At 46.8% G+C, this 24530-nt stretch overlaps 1 protein-coding gene across 1 annotated transcript in view; it reads left to right on the top strand.

Moving 5' to 3' along the window:
• TRANK1 (tetratricopeptide repeat and ankyrin repeat containing 1) overlaps positions 1–24530 on the top strand; it is a 65980-nt gene that overhangs the window by 23484 nt on the left and 17966 nt on the right. The window contains exons 9-16 of the mRNA XM_081247296.1: positions 106–267; positions 807–1061; positions 2884–3060; positions 3708–6596; positions 13492–13691; positions 14200–14337; positions 20328–20474; positions 21812–21968. Of these exons, the coding sequence (XP_081103422.1) occupies positions 106–267; positions 807–1061; positions 2884–3060; positions 3708–6596; positions 13492–13691; positions 14200–14337; positions 20328–20474; positions 21812–21968 (4125 nt within the window). The remainder of the gene's footprint in view (positions 1–105; positions 268–806; positions 1062–2883; positions 3061–3707; positions 6597–13491; positions 13692–14199; positions 14338–20327; positions 20475–21811; positions 21969–24530) is intronic.

Raw genomic sequence — 24530 nt, 5'->3', positions numbered from 1 at the left:
CAAAGTCTCCTGGCTCCACAGAGGAGTGGAGAGGTGTGGTCATCCTTGCAATCTACGGGGCTGTGATCTCTGCAGTCACAAGCATCATTCGGGGGTATTTTGCAGGACTGAGCAATGGCGGGGCACCAGCTAGCGAGGGCGACATTTTCCGGAAGGCCTCTGAGCAGCTAGTGACATACATGAATTCAGGAAGCCCCTTGTTGCAGAAAAAATTTCTGAAGCAAGAAGTGGTTCAGAGGTTCTTGCGCCTTCTTTCTTCTCGGCAAGGTAAGGTTTCTCACAACCTTCAGAAGTGTTCAAAGATGCTCTATGCACCTTAAAATTCTTTTCTACTATCTGTTTAAACATTGATTAAAAAATAAATGTCATGATCTACATGTAAAACATTCAAACAACACAGAACATTCTTCAGTGAAAAGTCGATCATCCACCCCTGAACTTCAGTCTCTAAATCTCATCCTCAGAGGCAACCTCTTTATTAGTTTTTCATGCAGCCTCCTGGAATTTGCATATACTATCCTATTTAAAATACCACAGATGTTTCTCTTTTCTGTTGGCTAGCACTCTACACTCCTTGGGTATTTCCAACCTTCCCAAGAAGCTCACACATCAGTGCTGACACTGAGGTTCACCCGTGGTTGAGTAGCATGACCCAAATAACTAAGTACTTGTTTATGGTTTCCCCACGTCTTAAAAATACTGATCCGTAACTTGGGGTGATGATGTCCCTGTGTGTTGGGTTTTGGCTGGGGACAGAAATCACGTGAATCTTTTTCTGGAGTGTGGTGTGTTCTTGTTTTTGAAAGAAATCCCTCCCGACCTGGTCTATGACATTGACCGTGACTGTGCCAACGCCTTCATCAAGTTTCTACTGGAAAAACAGAAATGGCCTGAAGTGCTTCTGCTGCTGACCCGCAAAGTGAGCGGGGAGCCACCGTTTGGGGACTGTCTCATCAAAGACTGTGACCTCTCGAACCTCGACCTCTGTGCCATCCTCCCCCACCTCAGCACCTGGGACCAGCGGAGGACCCTGCTCCTGGGCCACCTGATAGACCACGGAGGTGAGTCCCAGATGCTGAGTCAGCACCGGGGGGACATCCTAGGGGAGTCCAGGTGCTGCAGTTCATGGGGCTTTTCGCTTGATTTCAGAGACTCCTTTAAATTCTGCCTCATTCTCTTCCTCCTCCCTATCTTCTCATTGGAAACAGTGATAGGGTTGATGCATTTTTGTGAATTCTTCCCTTTCTCTCTTGTGTAAGAAACCTCAGGCCTGTGGAGGGGGCCTGGGCCCTGGTGTAGCCACAGCAGTCATTTCCTCCCAACCTCTGACTGGACTTTTCCCTGCACTCAGTATGCCGCATGGGTCCTTGTCAAACTCTGTGATATTCTTTTCTGATCCCTGGATTGGGATTTGTGATGCTTGTTTTTTTGGGGGGGGGGGTTTTGTTTTCTTTTTTTTTTTTTCTTTGCGGTACGCGGGCCTCTCACAGTTGTGGCCTCTCCCGTTGCGGAGCACAGGCTCTGGACGTGCAGGCTCAGCGGCCATGGCTCACAGGCCCAGCCGCTCCGCAGCATGTGGGATCTTCCCGGACCAGTGCACAAACCCATGCCCCCTGCATCGGCAGGGGGACTCTCTACCACTGTGCCACCAGGGAAGCCCTGTGATGCTTGTTTTTTAAAGAAACAGCCAAATAATGGGTGGGTGGAAACATCTGCTGTTTTAATCGGCACAATCAGACTTGGCTGGATGTATGTCTGGCGTGTGCACAAGTCTTGCTGGATCAGGTTTTATTTTAAAACGAATCTGGAAGCACTAACCTCCTCCTTACGCTCCCCACTACCCCCCCGCCACTTAGGCCACTACTAACTAGCCTTGGGCATGCTATTTATGCCTCGGTCTCCTCATTTATAAAATGGGAATGAAACTAGTCCCCCTTTCTAAGAGCTGTTTTGAATATTCAATGAATTCATGGATGCAGACTCTTGGCGGAGCGCCTTGGCTGTGTGGTTTTCCGCCTGCCTTGCCGTTTAAGGGGAAATGACCTTCAGAAGGAGTGATGCCACATTGGTCCCAACTCTCAAAGTGACTTACAACGCCTTCAGGCGTTGGCTCTACCCACGGGTTTCAGGAGATAGATGGAAGGCCGCCTGTGGTTTATGTCTTCAAACCCATTCCTTGCATGGAGTGTTACTACCTTTGCCCAGAAACGATGGCGGTTAGGGAATTCCTGTTTTGTTCCTGATGAAGCAAGCACTTATTGAGGGCCTCTCTGGGGTCAGGTGCCAGGGCCCAAGGATGGACAGTGAACATATGGCTGCCGGTGGGTGGCAATGCAGGAGGGCTGCAGTCCTCAGGGGGTGGAGGTCAGGGAGCTTGCAGCGCAGAGGGGAGGTGTGGACTGAGCTAAAAAGAAGGTAATGTGGCAGTGGGGATGTGTCAGGGAACGTGGCAAATCAGGGCCGATGGGCATTCTCGGGAAGAAGCTTCCTAGAAGCAAAGGATGTGGGAAGCACGCTCACGTCCTGGTCACTGAGTGTATGTCCAGGACTGTGTTGGGCAAACACTGGGAGTTCCGTTGTTCATGCCATCCCTACTCCAGTGCTGATGGTGGTTCCATGGCGGAGTGGGAGAGGGAGATGGAGAGACAGAGGAGGTGAGGCCCAGGGACAGGACACCTGAAGGGGGCAGGCTTTCCCTCCAAGGGCACTGGGAAACCCTTGCCTCCCAGAAAGGGGGCGTGGCAGGAGGCTCTCAGAAGTCAGGTCAGCACCCCCTCTTGATTTGGAATAAAGGGCAGAATCGGTACCGCCCCCTTCAGGTGGGCCCTGCTGACCTTGGCTCAGGGATGCTGCTCACCGGGCCCTTCTCTCTGCCTCCCCCAGCCTCGCCCGAGGGTCTCCAGGGCAGCCAGGAGCAGCCGCTTGCCATGTGCCTGAAGCACGGGGACTTTGAGCTGGCCTTCTTCCTCTTGACCAAGGGTGCAGACCCCCGTAGCATTTCTCTCACGGAAGGCGACACTCCTTTGCATGCCGCGCTCCACATCTTTCTAGATATCAAAGGTAGGCCTTTACTTTGTAAGCAGTCTTTTTCTTGAGGAGGAAGCTGGGTGTTAGAATGGATGCTGTGCTCCTTGGTCTTTCCTACTGGGAAAACTAACCATCTGGAAAAGGCCCATTTCTTGGCCAGGCCTATATCTCCTGGCCCCTCACCCATAGCTTGATGGGAAGGAGTGACCATCACGGTGAACAGTCAGGGTGGGTTGATGGAGGAGGATTCTTAAGTTCCAAACTTAAGAATCGGCTGTCCATAGCTGCAAATACTTTCCATTTATTTACACCATTTCAAGGGTCCTGACCTAAAGGCTCTTACTGGAATATTTACGGTGATTTCTGGGTTTCTCCACCTTAGCACTATTGACAGTTGGGCAGGATAAATCCTTTGCTGGGGGCGCTGTCTTGTGTACTGTAGGATATTTACCAGCATCCCTGGCCTCCACCCACTAGATGCCAGTAGCACCTCCTAAACTGTGACAATCAAAAATGTTTCCAGATACGGCCACCTGTCCATTGGGGAGCAAATCGCCCCCAGTTGAGAACCACTGGGTTATCAAATCCTTGGGGAAGGTCTGTGTTCTGAGGACCCCCGGCTGGCATCTCTGCTGCCCAGAAAAGCTGTTCAGCACTCACAGGACTTTTGTGTCTTTCAGCTGACATCGGTTTTAACTTCCTCAGCCACCTGCTGGATCTGTTCTGGTCCAAGCCCACCGAGTTTTACTACCTCAACCCTAATATCCAGGACAACAGCGGTAACACGCTGATGCACATCCTCTTCCAGAAGGGCATGCTGAAGCGCATGGGGAAGCTGATAGATCTGCTGGTGAAGTTTGACATCAACCTCAACCTGAAGAACAAGGAAGGCAGAGACGCCCGGCACCGGGTGAAGAAGAACGACGCACTGCTCTTGGCCTGGAACAAAGCCCTGGGGGAGAGCAGGCGCCGGGGCCGACAGGACACTGCCGCCCACCCAGGGAAGCCCCCGCGCTGTGCAGCCCCGGCTCACACGGCTCCACTCAAGGGCTCCTTCAAGTCACTGCCCTGCAGCGGCACTGCAAGAGCCCCACCCAGAAGAGCCGGGGTCCCTGAAAGCTGGGAGACCCTGCCGGATGCCCAGACTACGAGGCCAGAGCCCGGGGCTGCCAGGCCCTGTTCACAGAGAGACCGCCTTGTGCAGGACATCACGGCTTTGATTCAGCAGGTGGAATTGGATCCGTCCCTCCAGGAGGACTGTCCACAGGACTCCGAGCCTCTGGAGACAGAAGCTGGCACTGCAGGAGAGAAACAGGAGCTACAGGGCGCCCTGGGGGCGGGGGGCTCTGACTGCAGCGGGAACAACCCCGCAGTCCTTGAGGCTGCAGAGGGACATGCGCAGGCAGGCCTCGGGACCCCGCAGCTCGTGCCTGCTGGTCGCAGGGGGACAGAGGGCAGCGACGACCAGGACGACCAGAACGTGCCGGAGATGGAGGCCTGCCTCCTGGACTTCGAGAACATGACGTGGGAGATCGAGTGCACTTCGGAGATGCTGAAGAAGCTGTCCAGCAAGGTCATGACCAAGTTCATGAAGAAGAAAATTATCCTTGCCATCCAGCAGCTCGGCAATGGTGAATGGACCAGGGGCCTGCGGAAGCGGCTGAAGAACTTGAAAGGAAGCATCCAGCTCTTTGAGGCCAAGCTGGACAAAGGGGCCCGGATGCTGTGGGAGCTCGCCATTGACTTCTCCCCGCGGTGCAGCGAGAACCCCGAGAAGATCATAGCTGCGGAGCACAGCGTGCACCCCACCGAGAAGGCGAGGCAGGTCTACACGGAAATCATCCGGATCTGGGACATCATCTTAGATCACAGCAAACTGTCGGACTCCATCAGGGCCATCTGCAGCGCCTACAACCGGGGCCTGTCCTGCATCCTGCGCAAGAAGCTGAAGGGTATCAACAAGGACCAGGTGTCCGCCAGTATGAAAATCCAAAAGCGGATACCCCGCTGCTACGTGGAGGACACGGAGGCCGAGAAAGGCGGGGCGCACGTGGATCCTGAGTACTTCCCCCCTGCCAGCGCGGTGGAGACAGAGTATAACATTATGAAGTTCCACAGCTTCAGCACCAGCATGGCCTCCAACATCCTCAACGACACGACGGGCACGGTGGAGTACCCCTTCCGGGTGGGCGAGCTCGAGTACGCGGTGATCGACCTCAACCCCAGGCCACCGGAAACCATCATCCTCATTGGGCGGAGCGGCACCGGCAAGACGACTTGCTGCTTGTACAGGCTGTGGAAGAAATTCCACGGTTACTGGGAGAAAGCCGAGCAGGCGGGAAGCCCACTGCTGGCCAGGCAGATCTGGCTGAAGCGAAGGTTGGAACTGGAGCCCGGAAAGGAGGGTCCAGGTGGGGAGGAGGAGGACGAGGATGAGGAGGAAGGACCCACTGAGGTGGAAACAGTGGACAGCCTAGAAGAGGAGCAGGAGAGTGAAGCCTGTGCAGGGGGAGCCAGTGGGGAGCCAGGGGACCCCAAACAAGGGGTGGAAGGACCCACCCCAGAACAGCCCCACCAGCTGGAGCATTTACATCAGATCTTCGTGACCAAGAACCACGTCCTGTGCCAGGAGGTGCAGAGGAATTTCATTGAGCTTTCCAAGTCTACCAAGGCCACCAGTCACTACAAACCACTGGAACCCAATGTCCACAAACTCCAGGACCTGCGGGATGAGAACTTTCCTCTGTTTGTCACTTCCAAGCAGCTGCTCCTCCTGCTTGATGCTTCTCTGCCCAAACCATTTTTTCTGAGAAATGAAGACGGCAGCTTGAAAAGATCCATCGTAGGATGGTCCATGCAGGAAGAGTTGACTGTCACCAACTGGCAGGAAGATGAGGAGGAGGCTGAGGCAGACGGGGACTATGGTGAGGAGGAAACAACTGTGGAGACACGCCCATGTGACAGTGACCCCCGGGTGTACGTGACATTTGAGGTGTTTGCCAATGAAATATGGCCCAAAATGATCAAAGGGAAAACTTCCTACAACCCTGCCCTGATTTGGCAAGAAATAAAGTCTTTTCTGAAGGGGTCTTTTGAGGCCCTCAGCTGCCCCCAGGGGAGACTCACAGAAGAAGCATATAAGCAATTAGGGCGGAAGCGGTGCCCCAATTTCAAGGAAGACCGGAGTGAGATCTATGGCCTCTTCTGCCTGTATCAGCAGATCAGGTCTCAGAAAGGGTACTTTGATGAAGAGGATGTGCTATACAACCTGTCCCGGAGGCTGTCGAAGCTCAAGGTGCTCCCATGGTCCATCCATGAGCTCTATGGTGATGAGATCCAGGACTTCACCCAAGCGGAGCTGGCGCTGCTGATGAAATGTATCAATGACCCCAACGCCATGTTCCTCACCGGGGACACGGCTCAGAGCATCATGAAGGGCGTGGCCTTCCGCTTCAGTGATCTGCGCTCTCTGTTCCACTATGCCAGCAAGAACACCATGGACAAGCGGTATGCAGTGCGCAAGCCCAAGAAGATCTACCAGCTGTACCAGAACTACAGGTCCCACTCAGGTACGTCCAGGCCTTGGGCTCTCCCTACAGGGGAGGTGCTTGGGCACTGACCTTGGGCTACTTTTGAAGCTGTGGCCTAGCTTTTGTTGGGTTCTTGTAGCTAAGGATAATATTTTGGAGTTTGTTAGTAACTACCCACATGAACAAGAGATCTTATGATTTTTGCCACTACTCATTCTTTTCTCTCTCTCTCTTTTTTTTTTTTTTGGCCACTCGGCTTGTGGGATCTTAGTTCCCTGACCAGGGATTGAACCCGAGCCATCCGCAGTGAGAGCGCAGAGTCCTAACCACTGGACTGCCAGGGAATTCCCCTTTTTTCTCTTTTTTATTGTAGTATAGTTGATTTACAATGTTGTGTTAGTTTCAGGTGTACAGCAAAATGATTCAGTTATATATATATATATATATATATATATGTATATATATATATATATATATATTCTTTGTCAGATTCTTTTCCCTTATGGATTATTACAAGATGTTGAGTATAGTTCCCTATGCTATACAGTAGGTCCTTGTTGGTCATCTATTTTATATATAGTAGTGTGTATATGTTAATCCCAAACTCCTAGTTTATCCCCTCCTCCTTCCCCCTTTGGTAACCATTAAGTTCAGTAGTCATCACTACTCATTCTTAGGTTGATGATTTAAGCTGTGGTTGAATGGAAATGAACCTCTAAGTAGTTACAGCTTAAGGTGTTGGCCATGACATGAAAACATTTCAGGGGAACATTTAAACTGCTTAAGAACTTTTGTTAAAGCACTTTGGAAGCACCTGCTTCTAAAATGTAAAGTAATACGTCAATTATAAGTCATCAATCCTGAAAGAAAGCAGCTTTTCTTCTGAAGAGAAGCAAGAAAAGATGGGGGTGGGGGCGGGAGGTGGTGGGAGATAATGCACTCTCAGGTGCTTTTAATTTGTGCCTCACGTGTGCCCCTTCCCTGTGCCAGGCAGGATGCCAGGCAGTTGACATAGGTACCTGCTTTTTTTTTTTTTTTGACCATGCTGTGCAGCTTGTGGAATCTTAGTTCACCGATCAGGGATTGAACCTGGGCCACGGGGGTGAAAGCCTGGAATCCTAACCACTAGGCCACTAGGGAACCCCCATGGGTACCTGTTTTTAATCCTCCCAAAAACCCTACAAGGTAGACATCATTCCCATTTTACAAAGGAAGAAACTGAGGCACAAAGAATACTTCCTTTGTGGTTTATAGAATGGTCACCAGTTCACCTCCTATGTCCTGCATGTGTCCATGAACAACATAGAGTATTATTTTACATGTTTAAAAACTTTGTTTAATGGACTCATACCAGATGTACCTCTCTGCAACTTTGTAATTTTGCTTGTAATAATGTTTTGGGATTTCTGCATGTTGATACCATGGAGCTGCAGTCCATGCATTTCTCAGTGCTGTTAGTAATCTAATTCATGACTGCACCACACTTTGTTATCCACTTTCCAGCAAAATTATTCTTCCTTTATCCCTCAACAAAAATATTTTCGTTTTTTTTACTTCTCTTGCTGACAACGCATATCCTACTTGCTTTACACACTGAAATGCTTCCCTTATCATTTTTACATATTACAGTTTTTAACTTAAAAGAGCTTAACAAAACCAAGAAACAAGTAATTGAGCTGTTTGTTTATATCAGCATTTTCTGATTGGCAAGCTTAAGAACATAACATATTCCATAAACTCTAAAAACATATATTTTTCTCAGAGCACAATTTCTCTTTAATGTGGTACAAGATGCTGTTTAAGGAACCCAAACACCTTTTGTAGTTCTGCTAATTAACCCAAGGCTGAAGTCTCAGGCAAAGTGGGCTGTGTTTGTATTTCAAGGACATGATAAGAGTTAACTTCAAGCTTTCTCCTAGGCATATTTTTGTTCTCTCAGGGTCAGAATTCTGAAAACAGTATTTTATCAAGCTAGCTTTCTCTAACTGCATATGCAAAAAAGAACCAGTTTAGAGTATCAGAAGAGTTTCATCTTAACCAATTTTCTCTGGGGTCTGAAGAATACTGTTGGCCCACAGTGTTAAAAAGAAAATCGTCTTTTTCTTAGTCATAGGTTCATAGCCAAAATTTTTCTTAATGAATTGAACCTGAATTTCCCATTTTACAAAAAGCAACAAGAATACCAATCACACAAATGGAATACACACACACACACCAGAAGGCAGAACTGTCAAAAATGCACTGAGAGGATGACCGATACGGAGTCCCAGACAAACACTTCCCAACACAGATGGTCCTCAACGTCAGACACACGTCAGAACCAACTGGCAAAATGCCCAAATAGCACCTCATGCTCAAAAGAAAAGTTTGCCATGTGCCCACCGGTGCCCTTACTCAGTCTTGGAGCTCGTCAGCTCGTCCAGATGCATGTTTCCGTTGCACCAAGGAAAAGCATATGTTGGCAGCCAGTGCCGAGCAGGGAGGAAACAGGGAGGATCTCCGAAACAAATGGTTAGGGCAGCTGCTAGGAACATCCCCCCAAATCCCCCTCCCGAATCCAGTGAGCCACGAGCAGTGGGCTCCTCACCGCCATCCCAGTGCTTCTTCAGGGCAGCAGCTCTTCTCAGGAAAACCCCGGAAGCCAGATATCGCGAGAGCACATCCTCACGTTGGGTGTCAAAAACTTCCTGCAAGTGGGTCCAGGTGCTCGCTGCTCAAAAGTCAATAAAGGGCTTCCCTGGTGGCGCAGTGGTTGAGAGTCTGCCTGTCGATGCCGGGGACACGGGTTCGTGCCCTGGTTCGCGAAGATCCCACATGCCGCGGAGCGGCTGGGCCCCGTGAGCCATGGCCGCTGAGCCTGCGCGTCTGGAGCCTGTGCTCCGCAACGGGAGAGGCCACAACAGTGAGAGGCCCGCGTACCGGGGAAAAAAAAAAAGTCAATGAAGAGGCAAGGTTGGTGGAAAGGAAAGTTTGCTTTATTTCAGAGACCCGCAACCCGGGGCTGGGGGGTCAGATTCACGTCCCAAGGCCAACTCCCCTTCCCCCGACCCTGCCAATCAGTGGGCAAGAGCTTTTATTTTTTTATTTATTTTATTTATTTTTATTAGTTTCTGCTTTATAACAGAGTGAATCAGTCATACATATACATCTGTTCCCACATCCCTTCCCTCATGCATCTCCCTCCCTCCCACCCTCCCCATCCCACCCCTCCAGGCTTTTATAGAGGGCGGGAGGAGGCTACATGCAGAAACGGCACTGTCAGCTCTGACAGTCATCTTGAAACTGGTCATCGGTGGTCTGATGATTGTCTTACTTAAATCCTTCTGACCTGGGGTTAAGGTAACCCCCTATATAGTCTTCTAATGGTTTTAAATTGTGCTCCTTATATTTAGGTAGGTGTCAAAATTTAGGTAAATTTAATTGATTCAATTTAAAATGTATGTGTAGTGTGACATTGTCTTTATTGAAATAACGCTTCTGTGATCTAATTTTCCTTTTTTCCATAGGGATAAACAGTTGTGCTGATGCCATTTACCTCATGGTCCATCCTTTCCCCTCATTTGCAATTCTTCCTTTTCAAATATCTGTGAGTCTGTTTCTGGGCTCACTATTTTTTTTGACTTGTCTAATTTGTCTATTTTTGTACTATCACACTGTCTTATTTACTATATTATCAAATTTCTCCAGTGACTCTTTGTAATTTTGATTGGAATTGAAGTTCTCACTCTTTGGGAAGAATTCACATTTTTACATTGTAGGGATTTCTGAACCATGACCTTGGCATATTTCTCTGTTCAGATTTTTTTTTACTGCCTTCAATAATATTCTATAATTTTCTCCAGACATTTTACACAGCTGTTAGATTTGTCCCAGGAACCTTATACTTTTTGTTACTATCATGGCTGTGCCTTTTTTCTCTTTTTAAATTTTCTAGCCGTGTCTTGCTGGTATAGAGGGATGCTGTTGGTTCTTGTGTATTGATCTGATATCTCAGAATCTTGCTGAACACTCTTACTACATTTACCATTTAGATTTTGACATTTTTATGCAGGTAAGGGCAGGTTTGATCTTCTCTTCTATACTTGTCATTTCTTTTTTGTATTATATTTTATTGGTTAGGACCTTAAACAGAAACAGTAACAGGCATCCGTGTGTTGTTCCTGAAGTTAATGTGAATATTTTTTTAACATTTCACCATTTAAGTCTGGTGCTTATTGTAGGTTTTTGATAGATTCTCTTTTTCTGGGTGCATTTCAGGTAGGCTATGGTTTGGTGAAAAGAGAAAGCACACAGGCCACACACACGTACATACACATACACACACACATTGGTACTCTTAACACCCTTGCAATGTAAAAGTAGATTAACATTCTGATTTGTTTAGCCAAGGATTCAGAAAACAATTAGAAGCCAGGTGGCCTCCCAGAGTGTAGCATACACCACACAACTCAGCCCAGCTTTCCAGGGCTCTCACAGTCTTCCTGATGTTGCCCGTCAATTACAGGGTCTGCCTGGGTCTGAGCAGCTTAGCTTCTTGCTCTTCCATGACTTTCTACTTGTGCTGTGTAGGAAAAACTGGCACAAAGAAGTTTATGCTCTTAACAGGAAATACGAGATTTTATCCATTCAGGAAACATATATTGAACTCCTCCCCTACCTGGCACTGTGTGGGGGCTTGGTGACCAAGACGTTCACATTTCTCTGTCCCCAGGGGGTAGCTCCAGATGGCACCCCCTTTTTTGTTGTCGGACTCTGTAGAGGGGACCTGGCATGAGTAGTTGAATGAGCCCCTTATTCTGATGGTGTACGTGGGTTCAGCACCACTGGTCTGGGGCAGCAGCCTTTATGATCAGCAAGATAGAGTATGGCAAAGGGAATTGTCCTGTGAGCAGTTGTTTTTTTGTTCTTTTTTTTATGTAGTAAGCAACCCACCCAGATGAAATCTACATAAACTCCATTTTCCACCTCCTGTCAGGATAGAGGGAAGACTGTGCATAAATGTTTCTGTGTACAAAACCAGAAAAAGCCCCAATAATATGTATTAGATTTGAGAGACTAGAAAACACATAAAACATTAAAAAAAAAAAAATTCAAGCCCCCTGTAAGGCTACTCACTACTCACATTTTGTTTCATTTCCTTCTGATCTCTTTACTGGCCATATACAAATATGCATTTATCACACACATTTATTGATTGATTATGTGTATTTACATAATCAATGTTATGATTGATTAACATTGTTTAATCAATCATAATTTAGTGAATATTTAATGAATATTTAGTGAATACTTCCCCCCATCTTTTATTCTTTTTTAAATTGAGATTCACATAGCATAACATTCACCTGTTTAAAATGTGCAATTTAGTGGTTTTTTAATATATTCATAAGGTTGTGCAACCATTACCACTAATTCCAGAACATTTTTATCACCCCCAAAAGAAACCCCATAACCGTTAGCAGTCACCCTTATCCCCTCCTCACCCCTGTCCCCTGCTCACCCCTGTGAACTACCAATCTACTTTCTGTCTCTGTGGATTTGCCTATTCTGGACATTTCATATAAATAGAATCACACAATATGTGACCTTTTATGTCTGCCTTCTTTCATTTAGCACAATGTTTTCAAGGTTCTTCCATATTGTAGCATGTATCAGTACTTCATTGCTTTTTATAGGTGAACCATCTTTTATTCTTTGAGCATGTTTGTATAAAAAATTTTATCTAGTTCCCTAGAAGGGCATTTAAGTGGATTCCAGTTTTTCACTGAAATGAACACTTCCATGCTTTTTTCTGATCCTCTCGTTAATGTACATCTCTGAACCACAGTCGCAGCTGATCTGCTTAAATTCAACAGTTTCCACTTGTATTCTTGATTTCTTTATATTGCATAGTGTTAATAATAATAGCATTGGATAGTAAAATTTCCCTTTACTATTTGGTAATAGCAATGGGTACACATATGCCCATTTCATAGAATTCTAGCTGGTGTTGGGAAAAGAGCACATGGCCCCTAAGAATAGTGGGAGACCCAGGATGATCTGTATTCAGTCCAGCTTCTTTTGGAGGTGTTTACTAACTTCTCGGACCTTGGAGTCCCTGTTTGTAAAAGTGGGGTTGTCTGGTCTGTCTCACGGGGCTGTTGTGAGAATTAAACAGGTTAATCTTTATGAAGGTGCCTCTTGTTTAGTCGACATCATTGTCAGTGTTACTTCAGCACTTAGACAAAAATGGGACCCAGGGAGAAAGCTCTTTGGAAAATCCTTTATCCAGCTCTGACAATTATTTAGTATACTCCTCTCTTTGCTGGGTATAAACCTGGTGGAAAACGGCAATGGAAGTCGAGGTTGCTGCCCCACCTAACATCCAGCTCTTACCATGTAATGTTGTTTCCAGTGCTCTAAGTACCAACGACAGGGGACAGGATAGTTCTTGTTTTTTAACTGTATATTAGCCCCTGTATTAGCATTCTAACAGCTCTAAGTGTTTAGTTACATTTCTGCCTTGACTCTTCTTCATGAGGTCATTTTCTCTCACATGAATGTAGTCCAGGAATGAGATTTACAAAACCTTCTTAGGACAGCAAACACATCTCTGCCTTTGTCCGTGGTACCCGGAGTAATACAGCTCGGAGCCAAAGTGATAATCTAACAGGATCTGGAAATTGGCTGCAATTGTATGTACTCTCAGGACCAATACTGCTTCTCAGGAGCAAAGCAAAACCAAAATAAGAAAACAAAATGCACGGGAGTTCCCTGGCGGCCTAGTTGGTTAGGATTCCAGGCTTTCATTGCCGTGGCCTGGGTTCAGTCCCTGGTCAGGGACCTGAGATCCCGCGAGCTGTGCGGCGTGGCCAAAAACAAAACAAAACAAAACAAAACAAAAACCCCAGCCATGTTGGCGTGTTGTACAGTATCTGACTTTTTTTTATCCCAGGAATCCTCAACCTGGCATCTGGAGTGGTAGATTTACTTCAGTTCTATTTTCCGGAATCTTTTGATCGCCTTCCAAGGGATTCTGGCCTCTTTGATGGTCCCAGACCAATTGTCCTGGAGTCCTGTAGTGTAAGTGACTTGGCAATATTGCTTCGAGGCAACAAAAGAAAAACCCAGCCCATTGAATTTGGAGCCCACCAGGTGAGTTTCTTGAGATTGTATGTTTTAAAATAAAAGGCAGGGGCTTCCCTGGTGGCGCAGTGGTTGAGAGTCCGCCTGCCGATGCAGGGGACGCGGGTTCGTGCCCCGGTCCGGGAAGATCCCACATGCCGCGGAGCAGCTGGGCCCGTGAGCCATGGCCACTGGGCCTGCGGGTCCGGCGCCTGTGCTCCGCAACGGGAGAGGCCACAACAGTGAGAGGCCCGCGTACCGCAAAAAATAAATAAATAAATTAAATAAAAGGCAGTTTGCAGTTGCAAAAAGGTTTGAGAAGCCGAGTTCTTCCACAAGGTAGAATTCAGTAGCCCCTGTCCCAGAACGAGGAAGTTTCAGAGATGGGTGAGTGACTAAGTGTTATTAATATTCCCACCACGACGGCCGCTCCTTTTCAAAGACATTACTTGCCTCCCACAGAAATAGACTCAGCTTTACTAGATTTCTCTTTGTACAATGTGAAGTTTTTTCTCTTCTATCCCCCTTTGTTTCCTAGGTAATCCTTGTAGCCAATGAAATGGCAAAGGAGAAAATTCCAGAAGAGCTGGGATTAGCGCTTGTGCTAACAGTTTACGAAGCCAAAGGCCTAGAATTTGATGACGTCCTCCTTTACAACTTTTTCACTGATTCTGAGGTATGTCATACTGAATTCTTTTTCTCACAGCGCATGTGTGTGTATGAGCTCTACTTCCACTCCAGGAAAGAGAATTTAGGAGCTGAGTAGATGAGAGTTTGTCACAGGTGACCGTTTCTCTTTTGGAGCATCATCCATTTGGTGTGGGGTTTTGTGTGTTTGGATGCGGCTTTTGACAATGTCTGTGGGTTGTTTCATAGTGTGTTGTGGGATGGCTGTCCCCGTGCCTTGCCCTTCCCTGTTTTCTTGTATTCATCTTTTCTGAATGCCTGGTACCCAAGCGCCAGCTCCGGTTTTCACTAGCTACTGTTATCCTTGACTCCCAAGGATCCTCAAGTTGGAGCAAGGTCTAAGGAGAGCCTTACAAATGAAGGCAAGGTTAGCAGTGTCCACCCTATGAGGACAGAACCGGGCAAGGTCATTCATAGGGAGATAACTGAGGGAAGACACATGAGCCTTGGTTCCTGCCCACAGGATCAGGTAATGCAGGGGACGAGAACAGCCATCCTGCCTGAGCTCCCTCCAGGCATGGTTTTGCTACCACGGCTTGCCACCCTTGCCCACAATGGCAGCAAAAGAGTCCCCGGACTGACCCCAGTGACCTCTGTGCCAGCCCTTTTTTTTTTTTTTTTTTTTTTGCAGTATGCGTGCCTCTCACTGTTGTGGCTTCTCCCGTTGCGGAGCACAGGCTCCGGACGCACAGGCCCAGCGGCCATAGCTCACGGGCCCAGCTGCTCCGCGGCATGTGGGATCTTCCTGGACCGGGGCACGAACCCGTGTCCCCTGCATCGGCAGGCGGACTCTCAACCAGTGTGCCACCAGGGAAGTCCCTGTGCCAGCCCATTGTTTTGACTTGGCTCCTGAGTCCTTGTGATGGTTTTTCTTCCCGACCTCAGTACATTATAGATAGAGCTGCCAGCTCAAGGCCATTGTCCTCAGTTTCATAGCCACTGCCTTCTCTTCACCACTGTCTTCAGTGGAGGCTCAGGTTGGCTGCTGACCATGCTGTGGGGTCTCCTTTGGGGACTTAGCTGGCTGTACCCTGGTCCCCGTTGCAGACTTCCCGCTGCGCACAGTGCATGCTTGAAGGGGCTGTTTTCATACCCAAGTCATGAGCACTGTTAGCTTTGACTCCTTAAAATCTGCCCCAGAACTGACCCTTTAAATGGAGTCCTTTGGGTTTTTTTTTTTTTCTGGTCTTTTTTTAAATGTCACATTTGCCTCGATAATACCTATGACTAATATTGCTATGGATGTTTTACAGTTTATAAAGTGCTTTTTGAAGGCATTGTCTCAATTTACCCTCCACCAACCCTCTGACGTTGTGTGTATTTTTATTACCCTCATTCTACACATAAGGCTGAGGGTCATGGAAGTTACATAAGTTGCCTGTAGTCGTAATGTAGGTGGCAGAGTTCGGAGATGAGCTCAGATGCTTTGAGTTCCAAATCTCAAGATCTTTCCACTGTACTCCCTTCCTTTTAATACCCTGCATGCAAATCGGCTTCCAGAACCTTCCACGATGAATATATCATTACCATACCTTAAGTGCACTCCTTTTCTATTGGCTTTTCTGATAAAATCAGATGCACTCTCATTAATCCTGGAACCATTTTTAATCTCCGAGGACTAACTTTTTTTCTCTCATAATACATCCGTTGGTCATGGTTGGACCAAGGCTCTCCTAAAAGAGGAAAGGGTAAGACTTTGTTGTTCATGTCCTTTATTAAGTGCCAATTATATGCTTGTGCTAGTAAGAAGCTCCAGGAGCTCTGGACTTATGGATCGGTAACTTGCGGTCAACTCTGTGAAAGAAAAATCTACTTAATTCTCTCTCACGTTGACCCTGGAATGGCACAATCCTGGATCCCTTGACCCTAAGCTCCCACCAATGGGTCAGTGAGTTGCATGAAATTAAAACAATCACAAATTAAGTCTTGTGGTAACATCTGCTTCATCCTATACACAGAATGAGAATTCTAAAAAGACTTCTGATGTGATGCTTCCCAATTACCAGGGAATGGAATCGTGCATTCCCCAGCACAAAGCACACCCTCAGTTTATCATTTACAACCACAGGACCAAAAGGCACCAGTCAGCAAATGAAAGGAGATGCTACAATCAAAGGAGAGGAAAAACAGAGGTCACAGAAGTCCCCATGCGTCTGTGGTCTGGCTGCTCACATGGGGTTTCTTTTGGGGGTGACAGGTGAAGGCTGCTGAACAGTACTTGCTGTTTGACATGGGAGACTGTAGAGGACTCCTCTCTCCATCCCTGGCCTCCGCTTCCACCCCCGTTTATGTGTCTGGCAGGTGCTGTGTGTGTGTGTGTGTGTGTGTGTGCCTTCTTGTTGCCCTGGCTTGTGATTTTTCTCTTCAGAGGATTCACTGTTACCTGTTCAACCACATGAACACCAGGGTCATCTTCTGAGATGAGAAAGGAACCAAGGAATGGTTATGTCAAGGCCTTCTCTTGTAGGATTTTGCCTCATTTGGGGGAGGGGCAGTCATTCTCTGGTCACCTCCAAACTCTCCTCCTATGGGAACTTGGAGGGGTCCTTGCCATTGACACTCTGCCCCAGTGGGGAGTCCCTTCCTTCACACTCATGTGTGACCAGGACAGGAGAGGCTTTCAAAACCACAACTTTTAAGAGTTGCTGAACTAACCTAGAGAACAGGCCCCACAAAAGAAGCCTTGCTGGTAGAGTCTAAGTCCTTTTCCTTCATAATTATTAATCCCCAGAGAAGAAGCTGGAAGACTTCTAGATGCTTCTTCCTTTTATTGCTGGGAGTGCTGCAGGCCTATATTCTTGCCGTAAACACATGTGCTCTCTCCTAGGAGACTCTGTCTTGAGAGTGAAATGTGTTTTATTCATGGAGACAGGTTAGTCGTGAGCCATACGAGCAGCTTCTTCATCTCCTTCGAGCAGTTTTAAGATACAGGTGCTTTGGGCTTCCCTGGTGGTGCAGTGGTTGACAGTCTGCCTGCCGATGCAGGGGACACGAGTTCATGCCCCGGTCCGGGAAGTTGCCACATGCCGCGGAGCCGCTGGGCCCGCGAGCCATGGCCGCTGAGCCTGCGCGTCCGGAGCCTGTGCTCCGCAACGGGAGGGGCCGCAGCAGTGAGAGGCCCGCGTATCGCAAAAAAAAAAAAAAAAAAAAAAAAAAGATACAGGTGCTTCACTGGCCCTTCCAAGTTCAGGCAGCCTGCACCTCCTGCTGTCTGCCGAACCTCCTCAGATGTTAGCATGTGTGTCTCTTGCCTGCTTTCTTTGGCAAACAATTAAGGTGTGTAAACAGCTTTACAAAGATGAAAAGATAGTCACAGATGTGTCCTGAAGATTTTTTTTTTAACTTCCAACTACTAAAATTGATTACATGACTCACATCTCTTCTCAGAGAGAAGAGATTAATTAATTCCCTAATTGGTTAGTAGCATAACCACTCTTATTTAATAGATAGTGTTTAAAGCATTTAACCTAATGTGGTTTTTTAAATTAATTTATTTTATTTTATTATTTAGTTTTGGCTGTGTTTGGGTCTTCGTTGCTGCATGCGGGCTTTCTCTAGTTATGGAGAGTGGTTGCTACTCTTCATTGTGGTGCATGGGTTTCTCATTGCTGTGGCTTGTCTTTGTTGCGGAGCCCGGGCTCTAGGTGTGCGGGCTTCAGTAGTTGTGGCATGTGGGCTCTGTAGTTGCAGCTCACCAGCTCTAGAGCGCAGGCTCAGTAGTTGTGGCGCATGGGCTTAGTTGCTCTGCAGCATGTGGGATCTTCCAGGACCAGGGCTCAAACCCATGTCCCCTGCATTGGCAGGCAGATTCTTAACCACTGAGCCACGAGGGAAGTCCCTAACCTAATGTTTATAGAGTTTACATTATAGAGGAACTGAAGGGAGGTAATGAACTGTATCCACTCCACCTTTCCATCATCCTTGAAAAGATACACAGGTGGCAAGTAGCACCATTTTATAAAAAACTGAAGGATAGGAGAATTGATTACCTACTCCCCCAAGACACACAATAAAGTATGAAATCTGAAATTTCATGGGAATTCTTCACTCTAGATACTGTGTATAATCTGGTCACGTTTGCCTCCCCAGGGTCTGCAAACCATGGCCTGGGGGGCCAAACCTAGCTCACTGCCTGTGAGCTAAGAATGGTTTTTACATTTTTAAATGGTTAAAAAAATCAAAAGGAAAATCATATCCTGTGGCATGTGAAAATTTAGTATTAAATTCAATTTTAGTGTCACAAGATAACATTTCATTGCATCACACTTGCCCGTTCATTTACTGTTGACTAGACCTGCTTTTGCTCTACAGTAGCAGAGTAGAGTAGTTGCAATAGAGACCATATAGCCCACAAAGCCAAAAATATTTATCATCTGACCCTTTAGCAAAAAAATTTACAGACCCTGATCTACAAGTCACCGTGGTTTTGTGGTTTGATTTGGGTAAAGGGGAAAATGGCTAAAATGTCAACTCTTTATCAAGCATTGTAGAGACACTTGACATTGATTTTCTCCTTTTATTTTTCCAACAAATGTGGTTAGTTCTGTCATCCACATTTTACAGAACAGGAAAATGAGACCTAGAAGAGGCATTTGTTCAAGGTCACATAATAAGTGGACAAATTGGGATTTAATTTGTTCCATCTGACCTCAGAGTCCACCTTGCACAGCATACCCCACGGCTCCTGAATTTCACTCCATCCTTTTTTTGGGGGGACGGTGGGGGTGTCTTGTGGCTTGCAGGATATTAGTTCCTCAACCAGGGATTGAACCTGGGCCCTCTGCAGTGGAAGTGCAGAGTCCTAACCACTGGACTGCCAAGGAATTCCCGAGCTCCATCCTTGATCGGATCACTTGGTTAGGAAATTTTGTCACGTGTCTTTTTTTTTTAATCATAAGAAAATAATTTTAATTCTTTATTCTTATATTTCCTAGCATTCATATTTTCAATGAAAATGTTTCAAATTATTTACACTTTGAATGCAATTACATCTCTTAATCCTGGGCATTTAATATAACACAAATTATGTGAAAATTCCGTTATAACACAACTAGTAATTTTGCTGACATAAGGGTAAGACTCTATTTCATAGAATAGATGTAAAAATAATTTATGAATTATTACATCTTTATTACTCAGCTAAACATGGCTAAACTATCCACATGTAACAGCAGTAATTATATTTTTATTATCTTGGTTATTTGTGACTCTTAGTCATATGAAACCCAAAGCTTAACACAAATTATTTTGTATTTACATTTTTTAGACTTATTTTTTATTGAGGCAACACTGGTTTATAACATTATATAAGTCGCTCGTGAAATACAAGATTGTATTTCTACTTCTATATAGCCTACAGCATGCTTACCACCAAAAATTTAGTTTCTGGGACTTAGGGAACTAAGATCCCACATGCTGTGTGGCGTGGCCAAAAAATTGAAGGAAGGAAGGAAAGAAGGAAAAATAAAGTGAACCTTAAAAAAAAAATTTTAGTTTCCGTTTGTCACCATAGAGTTGATATTTTGCCATTTGTGACAACATGGATGGACACCGTGGGTACCACCCTAAGCATCACATGTGTCTTAATGACTGACCCTAAGTGGCATTTTTTAAACACATTGTGAAAAGAGGTGAGGACACTGGTTTTCTCTCTCCATTCTGCTTGTGGACATTCTTTCAACAATAGGAACCTCCAGCCCCTAAACACTCATGCTAGAAGTGAGCATATGTGCCTGCTTCTTGGCCGTCTTAGCTGAGTGTCTGGGGGTCTTCTCAGTAGCTGCCCTGATCCCTGCCTACACCACCTGGGCCCCAACCCCCACTCTGAGGCCATAGGATGTCCACCTCCTCACAGCTGGTGCTGAAGGCCTGGTCGCCGTGCCAGGCAAAGGGGGCTCAGTTCTCTGTGAGGCCCAGGGAGGCTGCGTGTGCACTGCAGAAGCATATTCTGCTGGTCTTTCATTTGTCTTTGTTGTTCAGGCTTACAAGGAATGGAAGATCATTTCCTCATTTACCCCTTCATCCTCTGAGTCCAGAGAGGAAAGCCGTCAGCTGATTGAGGTGCCCCTAGAGAAATGCAGCTCCTCCCAGGGCAGGGCTCTCATGGTGAATCTGGAAATGTACAAGGTGAGTATCAGCCACGGGTCCTCAGCCATGGGTCCATGAGCTTGCTTGACAGGGAGCCAATAAGCAGGGCTTGGCCGATAAGATGGGGTTAAAGACAGAGCCTGTGCTGCGGGTCTTCCTGTCTGTCAGCACTGGGGGGTGGAGGATGGGAAAGGGAATGTGGTCGGCTCAACGCTGGCGACCCTCTCTTCTCAGCAGAGAGCCAGGCTTGATGTTGGAGGGGGTGAAGGGGGAGGGTGGCACCTTCTGTTCGCCTCTGGAGCTCTGTTCAGAAACTCTGACATTGCTGATGGGGAACTCAGAAGTGAAGTCCGTGACTGTAGTCAGTGGAGACCATTGTCTTCCAGCCTTGTCTGTGAAGGGACCCTGTCTCCCTTCCCCTGGGCGTCCCACTACATCACCGAGAAGTAGGCCAGAGCCAAAAAGCTCTGTGGAGTTCTAGACCGACGAAGGCCGACAGAGGCCTCAAGAGTGAGGGCAATGCCACAGAAAACCGAACCAGCAAAAACCAAAAGCTTTGGGTGAAACTACTGTCCTAGTTTTATGTCTCCTACATAGTAGAAAACAAATAAACAGAAGAGCAGTTATCCGGCTATTTCTGTAACTACCTGAAAGGCTCTGTACATAGATATTAAATCATCGCCAAGCCGTGCAGACCCCTGGGTAGCCACAAATCCGTTGTTGTTTTGAAATGTGCATGATTTAATCAAGGAGGTCCTCCCTGGGTCTAAGACATAGTCCCCTTATACCCAGAGTCCTCAGTCATGGGGTAGGTCAGGAGTAATATAGTGCTAATAATAGTCACAATAGCAGCGTGGGACTGCTCCAATTTTTTTTTTTTTTTTTTTTTTTTTAAATTTTGGCCGCACTGTGCAGCTTGTGGGATCTTAGTTCCCTGACCAGGGAGTGAACCCTGGCCCTTGCCAGTGAAAGTGTGGAGTCCTCACCCCTGGACCTCCAGGGAATTCCCACTGCTCCAATTTTTAAAAATAAGTTACAGTAATTGCGTAGGATGTGACTTTTGGGGTAAACTGAGTGAAAGGTACGTGGGACCTCTCTGCAGTATCTTTGTAACCTCCTAGGGATCTATAATTATTTCAAAGTGGACAAGTACAGCAGATTCAAGGGTGGGCCTGTACTAACACTGCCCCCCTCGCTAGAGTTCGCTTCCCTGTGCTGCAGCCGCAGTAGGCTCCCCACGTCCTGCTCAGGCCTGGGCTATGCTTCATAAAACTTACTTTTTGAATATTTCTCCAAAATCAGAATAAGCCCGTTGAAGTGAGACACGTTGTATTGTAGCCTGAAGGCTCACGCCTTTGTCCTGATCTTGTCTTTAGCTCCTGAACGGGGAGCTGAAGCAGCTCTACACAGCCATCACCCGGGCTCGGGTCAACCTCTGGATCTTTGACGAAAACCCAGAGAAGCGGGCTCCTGCTTTCAAATATTTCATGAAAAGGAATTTTGTCGAAGTCGTGAAAATGGATGAAAATAAAGGTAAGCGCCCATTAAACTATTCTGGCTGTTGGACAGAAAGCATGTTACTCTCAGCTGCTCTATGGCCAAAGGTAAAGGGTATAGTTTTTGGAAAGCACTTTCTTTCCACATTCTTCTGAGAAATGAGTGTTCCTATTTATTGCTAAAGTGTGTGGGAGACTGAAGTTGTAATGAGATTGGGAGGGTTAACTCCTTCAGGGAAGAACTTTTATTTGTCCTAAAAGGTAAGGATCATGGGCAAAGAACAGACAAAATAGGCTTTGTTGGGAGAATACAAATTAACTGTGGGCTTTTGGACAGCTGTTTGGCAATATCTATCAAAATAAAAAATGCACATACCTTTTGACCCAGTAATTCTACTTCTAAGGATCTATCCAGAGATACTCTTTTATAAAATCTCTAAGATAACATGCACGAGAGCACTCATTACAGCCCTGTTTGTAATGATAAGAAACTAAAAATGACTTACGTGTCCATGAAGGTGAAAGTGTCTGCAGTGGCTCCTCTGGTGCTGGGACCAGTGAGTGTGAGGTTGTTAACTAGATGTGGACCTCTTTTTAACTTTTCACCATTTTTGTGCTGTTTGCAGTGTTTAAAAAAAGAAAACCAACATCATTATGTATCGTTTTTTATAATTTACAAAAGCTAGCTAATTAAAAAATGGAATGAAGGTCTCCTGATGGGATAACTGGGAGATAAATAATCAGCCCTCACGAAGGAGAAAAGTGTTCTGTTTTTTGGGGGTTAGCTGTTGAGTTGGCTGCTCCAGGCCATGGTGAATTTCTCCAAAGCTGGGGGAAAGCCCCGGCTCTGTGGCTGCAGAGAGGTTTGTTGGTTTCCTGAGCATTTTCCAGCCAGTTTTATGGAGACTGTTTCTGGTTACAGCCAGTGGCTCAGTTGGGGACCAGGATTAGAAGCTCTATTCCTGGGACCTGACTGTGGTGCCGTAATGTGAAAAGTCTAAGGCTTGGGGTTAACCTGGCTTCTCATTAGAACTTTCCACCTGTGCAGCCATGGGACTTAATTCAGCTACCACTTTCTCCCCCTGGGCCTCCACTTCCCCTACTAAAAGGAAAACGAGCGCGTTGGCCTACCGTGGTGGTTCTTATTCCTCCCCGCAGCTCCGAGTCCTTTTATTCTCACAGTATGTTCTGGCAACCCGTTATAAGAGATCAAGATTGACGATTTTTTTTTAATTTAAAAATTCAAACTGAAAAAGGATTACAATTCATATTATCTCTTGTTTGCATTAAGAATGCAAGAAAAAGTCCCGTCTTAATTGTGAGTTACGAGTTGCACGTAGTAAAGTCTTTGAGGGCATCTGTTCTCACTGTTCTGGGGAGCTGGGGATGAGTGTGGTGACTTTGCATTTGGGGGTCTCTTGAACGCGGCACCAGTAGAGGTCACGGGCCAGACAGAGATACTGTGTGGGGCTTTGCTGTGGGAATAAGATGTCAGCTGGACACTCACAGTGCACACGGCACCAGAACAAGATGCTGCAAAGTCAGCTCTGCACACAGTGCGTGCGGAGGGCTACAAGGATCGGCGTGTGTTTCTGCACCACCTAAACAAAGCTGGCCTGTCTGCCTGGCCCCTCTGGTTGACATCTGTTGGCTGAGGGGACCCTGACCTTTCCGGCTCAGATTTGGCTTCCGCGTCGTCCTGATATTCAGCCTTTCGTGTGTTTCATGAAGCTGTGGCTCAGAATCCCCAGAGAGTGTCGCCTCCGCCTCCGCCCCCACCCCCAGCACCGCTGGTGGTGCTCGGGGGTCCTCGGCAAGGGGGGCCAGCACGGTCACCGCCAGCTGCTGAGGCTGACAGACGGAACCAATAGCAGGTGGCGGCAGTAGTCAACGTCCACCAATCAGACTGTGTCCGACCGCTTTGGAAATACTGTCACATCCTATCGCCCTTTCCCTTTGCTAAGGCCCCGGCATGGGAGTTTGCCAAGAGCTTCATGGCCTTGGGTTTTCAAGGAGGAGCTGGAACTTGCTGTCTCTCTTCTAATTCGTATCTCTAGGAAAGGAAGGCAGACCAAAGTTCAAAAATCACACAGCACCTTTCCTTACCTCCACCTCCTTCTCCCAAAACCCACCACAACCTGGCTTGGTAAGCTACACGCTACCTTACATGAACGCTAGACAGACAACATAGGTGTGTCCGTTTGCTCAGGCCACCATAACAAATACCACAGACTGGGTGGCTTTACACAACAGAAATTATTGTCTCAGTTCTGGAGCCTAGAAGGCTAAGATCGATAAAGCTGTCAGTGGTTTGATGTCTTCTGAGGCCTCTCTCCTTAGCTGTAGATGGCCTTTTCTCTGTGTCAGCCCCCTGTGTCTCTTCATATGTGTTAATCTCCTCTTCTTGGATCAGGGCCCACCCATATGACCTCATTTTACCTTAATCACCTCTTTAAAGACCCTTGTCTCCAAATACAGTCACATTCCGAGCGACTGGGGGTTAGGGCTTCAACACTTGACATTCTGGGTGTAGGGGAACAAAATAGAGCCCATAACAACAGGTTTCAGTGAAGGGATCCCCAGAGAAGCAAACCCACAT

Source organism: Mesoplodon bidens (genome assembly GCF_964165515.1).
Source record: "Mesoplodon bidens genome assembly, chromosome: 10".
Taxonomy (NCBI): Eukaryota; Metazoa; Chordata; class Mammalia; order Artiodactyla; family Ziphiidae; genus Mesoplodon; species Mesoplodon bidens.
The sequence above is the reverse complement of the archived record's forward strand: the minus strand, read 5'-3'. Positions and strand labels throughout refer to the sequence as shown.